The sequence below is a fragment of the Hemitrygon akajei genome, chromosome 9, assembly GCF_048418815.1.
Source record: "Hemitrygon akajei chromosome 9, sHemAka1.3, whole genome shotgun sequence".
Classification (NCBI taxonomy): domain Eukaryota; kingdom Metazoa; phylum Chordata; class Chondrichthyes; order Myliobatiformes; family Dasyatidae; genus Hemitrygon; species Hemitrygon akajei.
Window position 1 is genome coordinate 110,991,580 of NC_133132.1, and position 19,854 is coordinate 111,011,433.

Sequence of the window (19,854 nt, forward strand, 5' to 3'; positions counted from 1 at the left end):
CTTCCATTAACCCTGTACTCTGCTTTCAAATTGACCTTTCCAAAAGGAATCACTGCATCATTAATTTTCCTGTCCTATTTTCAAATTTTTAGCCCAGTTCTGCATCCGGTCAATGTTCCCCTGCAACCCACAACAACATTCCACGTGATTCAAAAGTCCACCAGCCTCTGTGTCACCTGCAAACTTACTTATTCTCCCTTTCACTTCCTCATCCAAGTCTTATGAAAATCACAAAGAGCAGAGGTCCCAGAACATGTTCCTGTGGAAGAATACTCCTCATATTCTACAATCCTCTGCCTTATATGGGAAAGCCAATTCTGTGTCCACACAGCCAAGGTTCCCTGGATCCCATGCCTCCAGACTTTCTGAATGAGGAATCTCATCAAAGGACTTACTAAAATCCATATGCTCCACATGCCTCGCTCTACCTTCAACAATGTTTTGCCACATCAGCCAAGAAAGCATAAATTGGAAACAGATGTTCTCAGGGAAATGTACGGAAGAAATGTGGCAAATATTCAGGGGATATTTGCGTAGAGTTTTGCATAGGTACGTCCCAATGAGACAGGGAAAGGATGGTAGGGTACAGGAACCGTGGTGTACAAAGGCTGTTGTAAATCTAGTCAAGGAGAAAAGAAGAGCTTATGAAAGGTTCAAAAAGCTAGATTATGATAAAGAGCTAGAAGATTATAAGGCGAGCAGGAAGGAGCTCAAGAAAGAAATTAGGAGAGCCAGAAGGGGTCACGAGAAGGCCTTGGCGGACAGGATTAAGGAAAACCCCAAGGCATTCTACAAGTACGTGAAGAGCAAGAGGATAAGACATGAGAGAATAGAACCAATCAAGCGTGACTGTGGAAAAGTACGTATGGATCCAGCGGAGATAGCAGAGGTACGTAATGCATACTTTACTTCAGTATTCACTACAGAAAAGCATCTTGGTGATTGTAGGGATGATTTACAGCGGACTAAAAAACTTGAGCATGTAGATATTAAGAAAGAGGATGTGCAGGAGCTTTTGGAAAGCATCAAGTTGGATAAGTCACTGGGACGAGATGAGATGTACCCTAGGCTACTGTGGGAGGTGAGAGAGGGGATTGCTGATCCTCTGGCGATGATCTTTGCATCATCAATGGGGACGGGAGAGGTTCCGGTGGATTGCAGGGTTGTAGATGTTGTTCCATTATTCGAGAAAGGGAGTAGAGATAGCCCAGGAATTTGTAGACAAGTTAGTCTTATTTCAGTGGTTGGTAAGTTGATGGAGAAGATCCTGAGAGGCAGGATTTATGAACATTTAGAGAGGCATAATATGATTAGGAATAGTCAGCATGGCTTTGTCAAAGGCAGGTCATGCCTTACGAGCCTGATTGAATTTTTTGAGGATGTGACTAAACACACTCATGATGGTAGAGCAGTGGATGTAATGTATATGGATTTTAGCAAGGCATTTGACAAGGTACTCCATGCAAGGCTTATAGAGAAAGTAAGGAGGCATGGGATCCAAGGGGAAATTGCTTTCTGGATCCAAAACTGGCTTGCCCACAGAAGGCAAAGAGTGGTTGTAGACGAGTCATATTCTGCATGGAAGTCGGTCACCAGTGGTGTGTCTCAGGGATCTGTTCTGGGACCCCTACTCTTCATGAGTTTTATAAATGACCTGGATGAGGAAGTGGAGGGACGGGTTAGTAAATTTGCTGATGATACAAAGGATGGAGGTGTTGTGGATAGTGTGGAGGGCTGTCAGAGTTTACAGCGGGACATTGATATGATGCAAAACTGGGCTGAGAAGTGGTAGATGGAGTTCAATCCAGATAAGTGTGAGGTAGTTCATTTTGGTAGGTCAAATATGATGGCAGAATATAGTATTAATGGTAAGACTCTTGGCAGTCTGGAGGATCAGAGGGATCTTGGAGTCCGAGTCTATAGGACACTCAAGGCTGCTGTGCATGTTGACTCTGTGGTTAAGAAGGCATACGGTGCATTGGTCTTCATCAATCGTGGGATTGAGTTTAGGAGCTGAGAGGTAATGCTACAGCTATATAGGACCCTGGTAAGACCCCAGTTGGAGTACTGTCCTCAGTTCTGGCCGCTTCACTATAGGAAGGATGTGGAAACCACAGAAAGGGTACAGGGGAGATTTACAAGGATGTTGCCTGGATTGGGGAGCATGCCTTATGAGAACAGGTTGAGTGAACTTAGTCTTTTTTCCTTGGAGCGGCAGAGGATGAGAGGTGACCTGATAGAGGTGTATAAGATGATCAGAGGCATTGATCGTTTGGATAGTCAGAGGCTTTTTCCCAGGGCTGAAATGGCTAGCATGAGAGGGCACAGTTTTAAGGTGCTTGGAAGTAGGTACAGAGGAGATATCAGGAGTACGTTTTTTTACGCAGAGAGTGGTGAGTGTGTGGAATGGGCTGCTAGCAACAGTGATGGAGGCAGATACAATAGTGTCTTTTAAGAGACTCCTCAACGGGTATATGGAGTTGTGAGAAATAGAGGGTTATGGGTAACCCACGGTAATTTCTGAGGTAAGGACATGTTCGGCACAGCTTTGTGGGCCGAAGGGCCTGTATTGTGCTGTAGGTTTTCTATATTTCTATGATCTCTCTAATCAGAATATGCTTCTCCAAATACTTGAAAATCCTGTGTCTAAGAACCTTCTCTGATAAATTGCCCACCACTGAAGTAAGACTCACTGTTCTATAATACCAGGATTATCCCTACTCCTTTTGTTGAACAAAAGAATGGCATTTGCCACCCTTCATTCATCTAGTACCACTCCTATGGCCAGTGAGGATGCAAAGATAATTGCCAAGGGTGCAGCAATCTCTTCCTTTACTTCCCCTAGTAACCTGGGGTATATCCGGTCTGGCACTGGGGGCTTATCTATCCTAATGTTTTAATAAAGCTCTAACACATCGACTTTCTTAACATTGACATGTTCAAGCTCTCCTCACAAACATCAAGGTCCCTGTTACTGGTGAATTTTTTTAAGGAAAATGTTCCACCACTACCTCCTCTGACTCCAGTTATATGTTTCCTCTAGTAATCCTGTTCAGACCTGCCCTCACACTGGCCATCCTCCTGTTCTTCACATGCATGCAGAGCACCTTGAGGTTTTCCTTAATCCTGCTCACCTAGGTCTTCTCATGCCCCTTCTATCTTTACTAAGTCCATTCTTCAGCTCCTTCCTGCTGTCTTTGTAACTCTCTAGAACTCTATCTGATCTTTGCTTTCTAAATGTTAAGTAAGCTTCTTTCTTCAGCTTGACTAGATGCGCCATCTCTCTTGTCAACCATAGTTCCTTCACCCTACCATCCTTTCTCTTTCCCAATCTTAGTTCCTGATATTTCCTATATTAAAATACATTAACTTCAACCTGTCCCACAGACTGCAATTTTGACCCAACAACTGTTTATACTTTCTCAAAGACATTCAACATACCATATCTACCTCTGCACCAATTGCCACATCCTCTGACCTATCACTCTGGTTCCTATCCACCTACCAAACTAGTTTAAACCCTCCCCAACAGCTCTAGCAAATCTGCCCACAAGGGTATTGGTGCTTCTCAAGTTCATATGTATCTAGTCCTTTTTGTACAGGTCATACCTACCCACAAGGGATCCCAATGATGCAGACGTCTGGAAACCCTACCGCTAAACTAATTCCTCAGCCACACATTCATCTGTCAAATCATCCTATTCTTACCCTCAATGGCATGTAGCTAAGGCAGCAATCCATGGAAAACTACCCTTGTGGTCCTGCTTCTCAGATTTTCACCTAGTTCCCTTTATTTTCTCTTCAGGACTTCATCCTTTTTCCTACCTATGTCGTTGGCATTAATATATAGCATGATTTCTGGCTGCTCATTCTCCTCCTTTAGAAAGCTGTGGATTCTATCTGAGACATTCTTGCCACTGGTATCTGGGAGGCAACATGCCATCTGGTAGGGTTTTCACTCCACAGAATCTCCTGTATTCTCCTCTAATTATCACCATTAATCTCCTATCACTACTGCACTCCTCTTCCCTCCCTTCCTTTCTGAAGCATAGAGCTAGCCTGAGTGCCAGAGACCTGGTCTCTGTGGCTTTCCCCTGGTATTTCACCACACCCCCACCACCAACTTTATCCAAAGTGGGGGGTGGGGGGGGGTGTTTGTGTGTGTGTGTGTGTTATTGAAGGCCACAGTCACAGATGGACTCTCAGCAATAATAACAAAATAAAAAACAATTCAACAAAAGCTCAGCAATAATGCCTATTACCTTCCAGAACAAAATACTGCAATGGCGACAGAATTGAAGGGCATCTCCATATTGCTCCTTTTTCGGACAGTACTTCTGAAGTGTGAAGTACATCAGCTTCCAATCAACACATCCATTCTCAGTCAAAATCAAGTGCCTACAAAACTAGAATAACAGATGCATATTATTTCTTCATAACTCAACTTCCACCACTTTTGTTCAGAAGTAAAATTACTCAGAATTCAGAAGATATTCAGGAAATGAACATAACAATGTCATATCTTGTAATGGTTCAAAACAATATTGAAATTTCAAATTTAAGAAGATGAGAGAATAATAAGGAATGCATTGATAGTCCTCCGAAACTATTTTTTTCCCATTTTAATGCTTGATTCCAAATTACATCAGGCTCATATGGTTGCATTAACTCCTTCAATTTTCATATCATGCAACTATTGTAAGTTTCATAATAATTACTTTCAGAAACTCATGTGCCAAGGGAATTCCTGTGTTTTAAACATGCTCTATGGTGTCTGGCATTCTTCAAGTAATTGTTGTTTAGTAGTAACATTCCAGCAACGTTTTTGGAACATTGGTACATTGCAGTTGATTATTTCTGGTAGCAATGTGAAATTTGGCTCAATTTCTATTAAATTGTGTTGTGCTACTATGACCAATATTGTTGTGTAAACTGATTCCTTAATCATTTTGAAGCTTGTTCAATCTTTGGAGGCAAAGGAAAAACAATGGAGAATTAAATGCCAAGATTCACAAAGAAAAGAGTGCCACTGTTCTGCATTTGCAGACTGTCCCCAGGTTACAACTAGTTTTCCCTTTTTTGTGCAGATGTACATCAGATAATTTTGGTTAAAAGATGCAAATTTGTTTGATTATGCTGTGATGCTCTACAGTACTGTAATGATTGGCATCAAAAGCATAAAAGACTGATAATGAAGAACAATTGCTAACAGCAGAGAGAAAATACTAGTTCTGCTGTTTGTTGGAAGGAACATTCATTGGGGTTTTGAATTTAATAATATTCTGAGAGTTTGCTCATGCGTACAGGTATATATAACTTAGGTTTTCATCTGGGACAGCAGGTGAGATGAGAAATCAATAAATAATGCGCAAGAAGTCAAAATGCATCTCTATTAAGAGGTCACAATTTAATTGTTTTCACTTTCGCAAATTTCAAGCAAATTCTGGACTTATTAAAGAAAGTTGGCATGGGTATGTGCAGGTAATGATTCAAATCCACAATAACAATAGCAAGTATCACACAAAACTGGAGCAAATGTCAACACTATTCAATTAAAAATATGTCGGAGTGTGATGGGTGCGCAGAACTCCTCTTATCAGTGGAGTTGGGAGGAGAAAAAAATACATTAGGGGCATTTAAGAATTTCTTAGATAGACAATGGATGCTAGAAAAGTGGAAGGTTATGTAGGAGGGAAAGGTTAGATTGATCTTAGAGTAGGTTAAAAGTCTGGTCCAACATCTTGGGCTGAAGGGCCTGTACTGTCCGTAATGTTCTATGTTCTATGAACCAGAAAATAGGCAATACTTTTTATCTTAGACTGGAAGGAGTCAAAGTGGATGCAGAGGGTCATTTTTTTCGAAACCTCTGAGCAGGGTCTGCCACAAGGATTTATGCTGGATCTCTTGTTATTTGTCATGCAAATTTGGATGAGAATGTAGATAGCATAGTTAATGAGTTGCAGATGACAACAAAATTGGGTGCGTACTGAACAGTGAAGAAGGCTATCAAAGTTTACAACAGTGTTACATGGATCTAGATCAACTGGGCAAGTGCACCACGGAATAGCTGAGAGAAATTAACTATGAAAAGGGCCAAACCGCATATAGGGAAGTTAAACCAGGGGAAGACTAATGCAGTAAACAGTAGGCCCTGAAAAGACTATTGCAGAACAGGGAGACTGAGAGGTCCAGAGTTCCCTGAAAGTGACAACTCAGAGAAGCCAAAGCATGCTTGCCTTCATCAATGGCACAGAGTACAAGCACTGTAAAATCATTGTACTGCTGTACAAGACATTGTGTGCAATTCTGGTTGCTGTACTAAAAGGAATGATGTTATGGAGGTGGAAAGAGCGCAGAAAAGATCTACAAGGATGTTGCCTGCAGTGGAAGACTTGAGTTACAAGGAGAAACCAGAAGAACTATTGATTTTCCCATGGAGCATGGAGGCTGAGGGGTAATCCTAGTGGTGTATAAAATCATGAGGGGCATAGTTTAGCAGGATGCTCATGGACTTTGACCCAACTTTATGGAGTCTAAAATTAAAGCACCCAGATTTGAGATGGGAAAGACTTAATGGCGACCAGAAAGACAGGTTTTTCCACATAGAGAATGCAGGGTACATGGAATGAGCTGCAACAGGAAGTGATAGAGGTTGGAGTAATTACAATGTTTAAGACATTTAAGAGGATACATGGAAGAGAAAAGTTTAAAGGCATATGGGCCAAATGGTACCAGTTTAGATCAGCAAAGTTGAGGTGGATTGAAGAGCCTTTTTTGATGCTATATAACTATGACTCTATGGAAGAATGCATATATGTATGTTCCTCAGCAAGGAGTATTAGGACAACTGGTTATTTAAGGATTAAATGAACAGCTTGAGTATACAGACTATCAGTAGGGGTCTTGCTATCGGTGATCTTTACCAAATAATAGGGAAGCAAGTAATAAATACAAAGGCAAACTAGGAAAGGAAAACTAGGATAAGGAATGGCAATACTCGTCTATATTTTGTATATGTAAATGGGCACCATTAACTTCTCTTCATAACCTGTCTGTTTTATTTTTATTAAGCTTCAGCTGATATACTTACCTGCTTTTCCGGAAAATGGTACTGGCAAAGTTTTTTCCACAGATATCTATCTTCACTAAGCATATGCAAAGTGGAGGTCACCTGTCCCAAACTGATAATGTCCAGGCCATCAGAAAACCTATGCAGAATGCTTCTCTGCATATGAAGTGGAAGGTCACTCAATGTCACACCATTACATATTCTCTGTACATACAACAAAAAGCATACATGTCATTAGCTTTACTAAATAGGAATAAAATATTCCAGGAACTTTTATAATTTTGCCAAAGTTACAATACAATTCAATTATAACTCCTGAAAAAAAACTTAAGTTTGGAAATTCAGCACCTAGCTGTCCTGCTAAAATTGAACTGCAGGACAGTATGATTTTTCAAGTTTTTCCACCATTAGGGAAAGCAGCCAGGATACAAGAGTCAGACAATTCAATGAATTCAAGTTCTATCCAAGGGATCAAGGAGTTGGAAGCTAATCCATGTTTAATAATTTGGTCCACCTTGAGCCTGTAGGAAACGTTCCTGTTGCTTATGGCCTGCAGGAATTGTTGTAATTAATTAGCAATTACTGTAATTAAAGGTGTAACGCTTTACTGTGCCAGCAATCAGGGTTCAATTCCTGCTGCTGTCTGTAAGGAGATTGTACGCTTCCCTATGGCTGCAGAGATTTCCTGCAGGTGATCAATTTTCCACCCTCATTCCAAGAGATTACAGCTTAGTAAATTCTGAGTGTGTTACATTGGTGTGTGTGTTCTTGAGCAAGGCACTTAACCACACATTGCTCTGCGACAGCACCAGTGCCAAGCTGTATGGGTCCTAATGCCCTTCCCTTGGACAACATTGGTGGCGTGGAGAGGGGAGACTTGCAGCTTGGGCAACTGCCAGTCTTCCATTAAAAAAACAAACCTTGCCCAGGCTTGTGCCCTGGAAACTTTCCAAGGTACAAATCCATGGTCTATCGAGACTAACGGAGGCCTACACCACACACACAGAAAAACACCCCCCCCCCCCCCCCGACAGTAACAAGCTGCATCCAGCACACCCTTTGGACTATGTTGGATGTTGACGCAAATGATGCATTTCACAACATGTTTCAACTTTCAATGTACATATTACAAATAAAGCTAATCTTTAATTAGACCTTCAACATCTTTCATCTCCTGGGACTCTGGAAGTCCCAAGAAATGGGACTTTCAGTTGGAAATCTATTCTACAGCCAACTTGCCTCCTGAAAGCAAAACAATTGCTTGCTCTTTTACAAACTGCAAGTGGAGGCTTGAAATCTAAAAAAAAACAATGTTTAAATTTAATTCACCTATTCTTGGAGTACAAGATCCTCATTCCAACCCACACATCCCTTTGCCTCATTCTTCCCACCCCTCTCCCCTTCATCTTTTCTTTCCACCTCCTCTGGAGTCTGCCTCAAATAAATTTTGCACAATCTTGGATAAGTTCTTCAAACGTCTAACCATTATTTTCAGCTATGCACCATCTAGCTTTGAAGTTCCAAAAATTTAGATGGATTAACATTCAAAGTGATGATCAGGGGGTAAAAAATTGATAAGTGACACCTTCAACCCACTTTAGTAGATATTCTCAATGTCATACTGACTAAAATCTATATTTTTGTTATTTGCATCAGAATTATTGAAACATAGATGAACCATAAGAATATAGCTACATATGATAACACTTTTCCAAAAAGAAAAATCAAATATAAAATCATATGCTGTACAGTCAACAAATTCATTATGGTCAAGTTGAAAACTTTATCCAGTTAAAAAAAACTAGGGCATTATAGATAAATCAAACCCATTAATTCATATTGATCAGCCTTAGCAACCAACAGAGCAGCTTTATTGTTCCTACCCTGGTAATCTTCAGATTATTTAGCTGATGTTGCCAATTCAGAATGGTTTCCAAGCGGTAAACCCAGATATTAATGTTCCCAACTAGGACACATCTTCCCATCTCACGGATTAGGATACAGAGAGCAGAAGCCAGATCCTGCAGAAGATTTTTGATAAGTCGAGGGTTCTGTTGGTCCTCAATCACTGTTACACAAGAAGAAGGCATATATATATCAATCTTCACAATCATTTAAAGCTTGGTTAGAATTTAAGTAGACTTAAGCACATCAGAATTACAAATGATCCTTTCAGCTTTGGGATTGTTTGAAGTTAATATTGAGAAGTATAATTTATTTTCTGAAATTGTTTAATTCTATCTGTAGGAGAAATTTTACCTGCAAAATCTAAGGTGCTATATAACTCTTGGAAGTTTAGAAAAAGCTTTAAATTCATGGGCCATCTTCTGAAAAGATCAAGGCAGCAAAAAGTAACTCACCATAAAGTTCACCTAAAAGGTATTTACTGTTTAAATATTCAATGTTCTATGAAACTAGCCTAATGTAATATTGGTGTGCAGTTCCACTGGGGTGAAGATTCCCTTGTAATGGCAGACCTCTTCCTCCCATCATAATCAGTCCAGAAATTTTAATGAAGACATCCAGATGTCCCAGAGGTAAGATTATTGCATGGCAACAAATTATTCCAAATAGTATTTCACCACCCTTGCTTAATTATTTGTGTTGGATTAATATTTATTAATATTAATAGTTAATATTTTGTAGTAGTTAGAATCCCAAATTAAAATAAGTTGTGTTCTTTGATTATCCAATTGCCAAATAAAATGATCAAAGTATTAAGTTTTCAAATATTCCTCAGTGTTTTTGCAAACACAATGTATCTGAAAAAAAAAACTATCCTGTAAATTAGTTTGGCAACATTTGAAAGCTGCACTTTGAGAACATAAGTAACCAAAAGGGTAAATTAACAACTGTACAGTTGTATTAAAAAACAAAAAGCAAATATGTGGAGGCATACTGTACATTTTCTACAAAATTTTAACAAATCAGAATCTAAAACATGTCCCAAACATGAGAAAATATGCGGATGCTAGAATGTACCAATATTGCCAAAGAATGTACAGGTACCAATACTGAAGGCTAACACTATTTTTTAGAAAATGGAACAAACAAAATCAATAACAAAGCTGGGATTTCCTGCTCATCCTTCAGTAAAAGGACAATTAAATCAACCTCATTGGTAGGTCAGGAGTCACAAATAGAACAGACTAGTGAATTAGATTTCTTTTGATATAAATAATAATTTTGAAATTTCAAATGTAACAGTTTGTCCTTATTCAAAAGTAAACTTGTGTCAGAATGGCAAATATATGTATTTTTGAGTTTTTTTTAGTAAATCTTGATGGCAATAGTTTTACTTCAGTGCAACATTTTTGTAAGGATTTAATACTCTGAGCCAACATAGTGTTAATTATATTTAGCTCCACATGATGGTTCCACAAAATGTATAACACATAACTGGGGATGTTAAATTAATAACTAGTCTACACATGATTAATATTGCATTGATCCTTCATGACCTTCAAAACTATGTAGGAAAGAACAGAATCATAGTCCCAGGAAGCAGGTAGGGATAAAATATCTGAACACACCAAACAATTGGACAGAGTCCCCTCCCCATTTTGAAAATGGTTTCCTGAAATAGGAAATATGAAATAGAATAGGAAATAAAATATTGCCTTCAAACAACAACATTCAATACAGGTTGCTCTGGGAAGTAGTGGAGATGCTATCTGGGGCCCTAATGGATATGTCTGCAGCTTCATTATCCACAGGGAATGTACCAGAAGACTAGAAAACAGTTAACATACTGTTGAAGCTGATTAGTGATCACTTGCTGTGGGGCAAATGCTGCTTCATGAATTTCAGTGAGGCTTACTTTAGAGCAGGTAAGCAAGAAGATTGAAGGCAGGATCATGAATGTTGTCTTTAAGGACTTTAAGACATTTGGTGAAGAAACATAGTAGGCTAGTCCAGAAGATCAAGACACATAGCATCCAAAGATTGGAATGGGATAGGGTGGTATCTGTCATGATATTACTGGCCTTTTTCTGGCACCTTTCTGCATATCCTTGATAGGGGGTAGAGTGGTGCTGCTGATGGGTTGGGCAGTATATTGGCCTGTTGTAGAGCCCTCCTGTTCACAGTGTACATTCCATACCACAAAGTTCAAAAGTAAATCTATTATAAAAGTACATACAATGCCTTGGAAAGGTATTCAGCCCCCACAACTATTTTCACAGTTTACTGCCATTTTCTAAATTTAAAATATATTGATGAAGGATTTTTTGAGGTTATCTACAAAACATTGTGCATCATATCTTATCAAAGGAAAAAAAATCCAAAACCAACTAAAAGTAAAAAAACCAGGATTGTGAAAAGTATTCATTCCCTTCGTAATTACCCAATTTGTTGAAGTAGAAAATAGGAGGATTACCTGTTTTCAATTAAATCATTCTTATGAATAAATACCTCCCCCCCGTAAGGTCCAACAACATGGTAGAGTTTCAACAGACCAAATCAAAATACAACAAAAGAGCATTCAAGGCAAGATAACAGAGAAGCACAAATCTGAGGAAGGGTACAAGGTCATCTCAAAGACGTTGAACATACCTCAGAACTCAATACAATCCATCATGAAAAAGTGGGAAAAAATACCACACTTTGTAGGTCAGGCTGTCCCTCTAAACTTAGTCATTGGAGAAGAGTGGCATTTGTAAGAGTCTACTGTGACACCTACAGTCACTCTGAGTGAGCTGCCAAAGTCAGTGGATGCAAATGGAGATGAAGTTCATGGCTCCACAATCTTCAAGGCCTTGAACAAAAATGATAGCATGGGTAGGAAGAAGCCCTAGCTATACTTAAAAAAAAAAAACCATTTTCTTGCCTGTAAAGATTTTGCAAAGTGTAACTTGGAAGATACTGTAAAGGTGTGGATGAAAGCCTTAGGGTCAGATGAGACTAAAGTGGAATTTTTTGGCCTCAACACTAAGTGGTACATGCGGCATAAATCTAATATTGTGCATCAGCTATGTAACACCAGTCCTACTGTATGGGGGAAGTAGCATCATGCTATAGGGATACTTTTCAGCAGCAGGGGTCAGAAATCTGTTCAGGATTGATCTGAAAATGAATGCTGCTAAATACAGAGAGATTCTGGATAAAAACCTGCCAGCCTCTGCCAAAAAGCTTAAACAGGGGAGGAGGTTCATCTTTCAGCAGGAGATTGACCCAAAACACTGTGTCCGAGCAACCACGGCATGTGTTCAAATGAAGAAAATTGGTGTCCTTGAGTGGCCCAGTCAGAGTCCTGACCTTAACCTGATCATACATTTCTGACAAGACCTCAAGATTGCTGTCCACCACCAGCCCCCAACTAACCTGGCACAGCTTGATGAATGGGAAAATCTTGCTCCATTATGTTGTGCAAAGCTGATAGAGACTTATCCAAAAAGACTACTGGCTGAACTGACGCTACAAGTGAAGAAATCAAGGATCCAGTTGCACAAAGAGTCAAGTCAAGTAACTTTTTATTGTCATTTTGACCATAACTGTTGGTACAGTACACAGTAAAAAGGAGACGTTTTTCAGGACCATGGTCCTACACGAAACAGTACAAAAACTGCACTAGACTACAGGCCTACCCAAGGCTGCATAAAGTGCACAAAACAGTGCAGGCATTACAATAAATAATAAACAAGACAATAGGCACAGTAGAGGGCAGTAAGTTGGTGTCAGTCTAGACTCTGGGTATTGAGGAGTCTGATGGCTTGGGGGAAGAAACTGTTACATTGTCTGGTCGTGAGAGCCCGAATGCTTCGGTGCCTTTTCCCAGATAGAACGAGGGAGAAGAGTTTGTACGAGGGGTGCGTGGGGTCCTTCATAATGCTGTTTGCCTTGCGGATGCAGCATGTCATGTAAATGTCCGTAATGGTGGGAAGAGAGACCCTGATGATCTTCTCAGCTGACCTCACTATACGCAGCAGGGTCCTGTGATCCGAAATGGTGCAATTTCCGAACCAGGCAGTGATGCAGTTGCTCAAGATGCTCTCAATACAACCCCTGTAGAATGTGGTGAGGATGGGGGTGGGAAATGTACTTATCTCAGCCTTCGCAGAAAGTAGTGACGCTGCTGGGCTTTCTTTGCTGTGGAGCTGGTGTTGAGGGACCAGGTGAAATTCTCCACCAGGTGAACACCAAGGAATTTGGTGTTCTTAATGACCTCTACTGAGGAGCCGTTGATGTTCAGCAGGGAGTGGTCGCTTCGTGCCCTCCTTAAGTCAAAAACCATCTCTTTTGTTTTGTTCACATTAAGAGACAGGTTGTTGGCTCTGCACCAGTCCGTTAGCCGCTGCACCTCCTCTCTGTATGCTGACTTGTCGTTCTTGCTGATGCAACCCACCACGGTCGTGTCATCGGTGAACTTGATGATGTGGTTCGAGCTGTGTGTTGCAGCACAGTCATGGGTCAGCAGAGTGAACAGCAGTGGACTGAGCACGCAACCCTGGGGAGCCCCCGTGCTCAATGTGATGGTGTTGGAGATGCTGCTCCCGATCCGGACTGACTGAGGTCTCCCAGTCAGGAAGTCTAGGATCCAGTTGCAGAGGGAGGTGTTCAGGCCCAGTCGGCTCAGTTTTCCAATCAGTTTCTGAGGGATGATTGTGTTGAATGCTGAACTGAAGTCTATTGACAGCATCCGAACGTATGTGTCTTTTTTGTCCAGGTGGGTGAGGGCCAGGTGGAGGGTGGTGGCAATGGCATCATCTGTTGAATGGTTGGGATGTTACACAAACTGCAGGGGTCCAGTGAGGGGGGCAGCAGAGTCTTGATGTGCCTCATGACGAGCCTCTCGAAACACTTCATGATGATGGATGTAAGTGCAACGGGACGGTAGTCATTGAGGCAGGACAGGTATTGAGGCTTAGGTCTTGGAGCTTATTGATTAGTTTTGAGGTGATGGTAATATTGAATGCAGAGCTGTAGTCAATGAAGAGCATCCTGATGTATGCACCTTCACTGTCCAGTTGTTCCAGAATTGAGTAGAGAGCTAATGAAATGGCATTTGATGTTGACCTGTTGTGACGGTAGGCAGATCAAAGTCACCTCTCAGGCAGGACGAGATATGCTTTGTGATGTGACCTGGATAGTACAGAGAGCTCAGTAGTCTTATGGCTTGGGGCAAGAAGCTGTTTCCCATCCTAACAGTTATTGGCCTAATGCTACCGTACCTCCTATCTCATGTTAAGGGAGTCAAAGAGATCCTTGACAATGCTAAGGTCCTGCATACAACCTTCCTGATAAATATCTGTGTTGTGTTCTAGAGAGACCCCAATGATCCTCTCAGCAGTCCTCACAATTCTTTATAGGGACTTGCAGTCAGATGCCTTGTAATTCCTGCACCAGACAGTGATGCAGGTGGTCAGAGTATTCACGATGATGCTCCTGTAAAAATTACGTGAAGTGGGGGGGTGGGGGGGGGCTCTTTCTCCCTTCAGTCTCCTCAGCAAGTGGAAACACTGCTGTGCTTTCATGACAGAGAGGTGGTGTTGAGGGACAAGGTGAGATCAACCATTATGTGCACTTGCGGAAACCTGGTGCTCCTAACTCTCTTCTTGGAGGATCCATGTATTTGCGGTGAGGTGTGATCAGCCTAAAGTCCACAATCATTTCTTTGGTCTAATCTACGTTGAGATGCACATTGTTGTGCTCGCACAAGTTTTACCAGTCACTCTACCTCCTCTCTGTATGCCATCTCAATGTCATTGTTGATGAGGTCACCCACTGTTGTGTCATCAGTGAACTTGATGATTTGGTTTGAACTGGATCTTGCAGGGCAGTTATATCAGCTGTGCGAACAGCAGCAAGTGTGGCACACAGCCCTGGGGAGTGCCACAGCTCAGGAGTGATGGAGTTAGAGGTTTTCAGCCAAGATGGACAGACTGTGGCCTTTCTGTCAAGAAGTCCAAAATAAAGTCACAAACAGTTGGGGTGAGACCCAATGAAGACAGTTTACCCACCAGAATGCTGGAGAAACTCAGCAGGCCAAGCAGCATCTATGAAAAGTAGTACAGCTGATGTTTTGGGCCAAGACCCTCTCCAGTCCTGCTGAAGGGACTTGGCCCGAAATGTCAACTGTGCTCTTTTCCATAGATGCTGCCTGGCCTGCTGAGTTCCTGCAGCATTTTGTGTGTGTTGCTTGGATTTCCACTATCTACAGATTTTCTCTAGCTTACCCACCAGCTTCTGGGAGATTATTGTATTAAACACTGAGCTAAAGTCGATAACCAGCATTCTGGCATATGAGGCAATGCTTCGGGATTGGGACAGTGTCTTCAGATTGGAGGACAGGACAACTCTAAGGTCAGCAAGAGCACACTCTCTCATCCCACCAGGAAGGCAAAGTGTGAGGATGCACAGAAAATCCACAGATGCCTTTGTGACACCAAGTATCCGCGGCAAATGTGGAAAGGTATACAAACCATAACCGATTACATGTTCATCACGTCATTGACAGCGACACCTCCCTTCCTGATAGGCTGAATGTTTCTATGCAGTATGACCAATTGAATGATATGACATTGATGAAAGCCCCCTTCTTCCTGAGGAACAGACACCCTGTCTGGCCACAACCAAGGTAAGGAAGACTCTAGCCAGGGTAAAACTGTGCAAAGCTGCAGCATCAGTCAATGTACCCAGTCAGCTGCTGAGGGGCTGTGTAACCCCACTAACAGAGGTCTTAATGGACTTCTTTAATATCCACTGTCCCTTCAGGCTTCAAGGCAGCCACCATCATTCTAATGCCCAAGAGAGCAACGGTAACTGGCCTAAATGATTATGGCCCAGGGGCATTGGCTTCAACAATCAAAGACTCCAGCCAGCCTGAGTTGTTAGCAACACCTTAAGTTCCATCATGCTGAGCACTGGTGCCCCCAAGGGTTGTGTACTCAATCCACTGCTGACTCGTGACTGCTCTGCCAGATCCAGCTCAAACCTCATCATCAAGTTCACTGATGATACTGCAGTGGTCGGCCTCATCAGCAACAATGATGAGCTGGCATATAGAGAGGAGGGAAAGAGGTTTGTCAGATGGTGTGAGAGCAACAACCTGAGTCTCAATGTGGACAAACAACAAGAGATGATTGTGGACTTCAGGAAGGTACAAGTTAACCACTCTCCATTGCACATCAATGGCTCTGGCATGGAGAAATCGAAGAGCACAAAGTTCCTTAGTGTGCACATAACACACGATCTAACCTGGACCCACAACACCTCCTGACAAGACAAGAGGGCAAAGCAGCGACTACACTTTCCGAGGATATTGATGCATGGAAGGTTCCCCACCCCCATTCTCACAACTTTCTATAGGAGCACCATCCAGAATGTTCTGTCTGGTTGCATCATCGTGTGCTACAGAAGCTGCAAGGCATCAGCCTGCAAGACCCTACACAGGATAGCAGAAACTCCCAAGAGGATCACCAGGGTCTCCCACACCCCATTTGTGACATTTACAGGGAGCATTGTCGATGAAGGGCCCAAAGTATTGCTGAATTGAATTGATATTATTTCTTACATCCTTCACATACATGAGGAGTAAAAATCTTTATGTTACGACGCCGTCTAAACATGCAAAGTACAATCATAGTAATTTATAATAAATAGAACAGTCATAGAACATAGAAATACACTCAGATCAGCGTGAGTTGATCAGTCTGATGCCTTGGTGGCAGAAGCTGTCCCGGAGCCTGTTGGCCCTGGGTTTTATGCTGCGGTACAGTTTTCTGGATGGTAGCTGCTGGAATAGATTGTGGTTGGGGTGACTCGGGTCCCCAGTGATCCTCCGGGCCCTTCTTACATACCTGTCCTTGTAAATGTCCTGAATCATGGGATGTTCACATCTACAGATGTGCTGGGCTGTCTGCATCACTCTCTGCAGAATCCTGTGATTAAGGGAGGTACAGTTTCCATACCGGGCAGTGATGTAGCCAGTCAGGATGCTCTCAGTTGTGCCACTGTAGAATGTTCTTAGGATTTGGGGGCCCATACCAAACTTCCTCAACTGTCTGAGGTGAAAGAGGTGTTGTTGTGCCTTTTTCACCACACAGCTGGTGTGTACAGACCACGTGAGGTCCTCGGTGATGTGTATGCTGAGGAACTTAAAAGCTGTTCACCCTCTCAACCCCAGATCCATTGATGTCAATAGGGGTTAGCCCATCTCCATTCCTCCTGTAATCCACAACCAGCTCCTTTGTTTTTGCGACATTGAGGGAGAGGTTGTTTTCTTGACACCACTGTGTCAGAGAGATGACTTCTTCCCTGAAGGCCACTTCGTTATTGTTTGAGATTAGGCCAATCGATGTAGTGTCGTCACCAAATCTAATTAGCTGTGGGTGGTGACACAGCCATGAGTATATAGGGAGTAAAGGAGGGGACTTAGTACATAGTCCTGAGGGGCTCCTGTATTGAGAATCAGAGAGGTGGAGGTGAGGGTGAGGGAGCCCACTCTTACCACCTTCTGGTGATCTGACAGGAAGTCCAGGATCCAGCTGCACAAGGCAGGGTCAAGGCTGAGGTCTCTGAGCTTCTTGTCCAGCCTGGAGGGAATTATGGTGTTTAATGCTGAACTGTAGTCCAAGAACAGCATTCTCACATAAGCACCCTTCTTCTCCAGATGTGTAACGACGGTAGGTAAAGCAGTGGCTATTGCGTTGTCTATCGATCGGTTGTGTCAGTAGCCGAATTGTAGGGGGTCCAGTGTGGGTGGTAGCAAGCTGCAGATGTAGTCCTTGACCAGCCTCTCAAAGCATTTGCTTATTATTGAGGTGAGTGCGACAGGACACCAGTCGTTCACGCATGTTACCTTGATCTTTAGGATCCCTACCACTCATCCCACAACCTCTTTCACCCACTATCATCAGGAAGGACATCAGGACTAGAAATGCCAGACTGGGTAACAGCTTCTTCCCTCAGGCTGTGGGACTAATGAATACCCTGCCCCCACCGAGGTCTCATCGCCATGATAGCGAGCTGTTTACTGTCCTATTTACCTGTGCTGCTCTTGACTACATGAATTTTGCATTATATTTTATTAACTTATTTATAGTGTAATATATACCGTATTGATAAATGTGTGTGGTTGCACCGTGGTCCAGAGGAACATAGTTTCGTTTGGTTACATATATATATGTAAAGTCAGATGACAATAAACTTGAACTTGAATTTCCAGGTGGGACAGGACAGAGTGGAGTGCAGAAGCAATGGCATCATCAGCGGAATGATTTGAGTGATAAGCAAACTGGAAAGGGTCCAAGTTGCAGGAAGATGGGATTTAATGTGATCCATAACCAGCAGCTCAAAGCACTTCATTATTGTTGAGGCCAGTGCCACTGTACGGTAGTCATTGAGGCAGGTTAATATCTTCTTCTTAGGCACCAGGATGATGGTAGATGCCTGGAAGCTTGAGGGGATAGTGGACTGCTCTAAAGAGATGCTGAAGATGTCTGTTAGAACCTCTGTTAATTGGCTGCACCATCCCTCAGCACCTGACCAGGTCCTTTACCAGGCCTCACAGCTTGACGTAGGTTGACCCTGGCTATGGTATTCCTCACATCAGCTGTGGCCAGATAGAGTGCCTGCTCCTTGGGGGAGAAAGGGGGACCTTCCTCACCAGCACATTCTCTGTGCATCAAACCAAGCGTAGAAGATATTTAGCCTATCAGGAAGAGAAGTGTCACTGTTGTCTACACGCAGGGTGAAACTTGTCGTCCATTATAACCTGAAAGCCCTGCCACATGTGCCTTAAGGCTCTGGTGTCACAGAAATGGCTGTTTATTCTCTGTAAGTAATCCCATTGTGCCTTCCTGATGGCATGGGAAAACGCAGTTCTTGCTGACCTGAAAGCAGTCTTAAACCCCAACGATGCAATCGCTCAGCCACTTGGTTTTAGTATTGCCACTTCTCAGGCAAGATAGCTTTCCGGAGGGATGCAGCATGTTAAAATGCATTTAACTGCATATCTATACAAGATCCCAAGTGAATAGTTGTCCTGTTGCCATCTTCTAAATACCAGCTTGCCACAATTCTACTTGGTGGGTCAAAGATAAGTTAAGTTTACACTGTAAAATAGCCAAAAATCATTTACGATCAAATAATATTGAAGACATTTGAATATAAAATTGATGTTTTTCTTGGCAAAGAGGAATTTAGTATAGTTTATTTGAAGATACCATGGTATTTTTTAATATTTAAAAGGTAACAAAATGTACCTTTCCGAACAATCTTTTCCAAAATATTGAAGTAATTCTTCTGTGCAACTCCACTCAAAGAAGTTAGCTGTGAGTTTGCCACAAGCTGCAGAAGCTGTTAAATTAAAAAAAATAATAATAATCAATGAATTGTACTTCTCTGCAGCTTATTCAAAGTGTGCACATAAAAATTACATAGAGGAATCCTTCCACTTCTGCATAAGCACTTCTTCATACCTTTAGACTTGTACTGGAGATCACTACTTTGTGCTGAAAGGATTATATGGTAGTGTTTGCATGTTGCAAAAATCACTTGTAGAATCAAGCACCATTTTAGTCAATGAACCAGAACTACTCCATTTTCTTTCCCTTAGTCCACATTCAAAAAAATTTTGTGCAAAAACACTTCATTAAATTCAAACAGAGTAAACATATTTAAAGACAATTATACCCAGCATATGATCAGGAGAGGAGGTTCCAGAACACCAAAGAGGCTATGCCATGGAACTATTTTGCAAGCAATATGTTTTAGTGTTTAACACCAGAATGAATCCATACCTCGCATTTGTGAATCTAGAGGATAATGAAAATAAAGCTGCATAA

General features: G+C 41.9%; 1 protein-coding gene across 3 annotated transcripts in view; it reads right to left on the minus strand.

Moving 5' to 3' along the window:
• Positions 1-19,854, minus strand: part of fbxo25 (F-box protein 25) — a 77,071-nt gene that overhangs the window by 10,796 nt on the left and 46,421 nt on the right. For 2 of the 3 annotated variants that reach the window (XM_073056786.1, XM_073056785.1), the window contains exons 5-8: positions 19,273-19,366; positions 8,953-9,137; positions 7,091-7,273; positions 4,263-4,406 (exon numbers count right to left, since the gene is read on the minus strand). In XM_073056786.1, coding sequence (XP_072912887.1) covers positions 4,263-4,406; positions 7,091-7,273; positions 8,953-9,137; positions 19,273-19,366 — 606 coding nt within the window. The remainder of the gene's footprint in view (positions 1-4,262; positions 4,407-7,090; positions 7,274-8,952; positions 9,138-19,272; positions 19,367-19,854) is intronic. The other variant, XM_073056788.1, reaches the window with a different exon arrangement.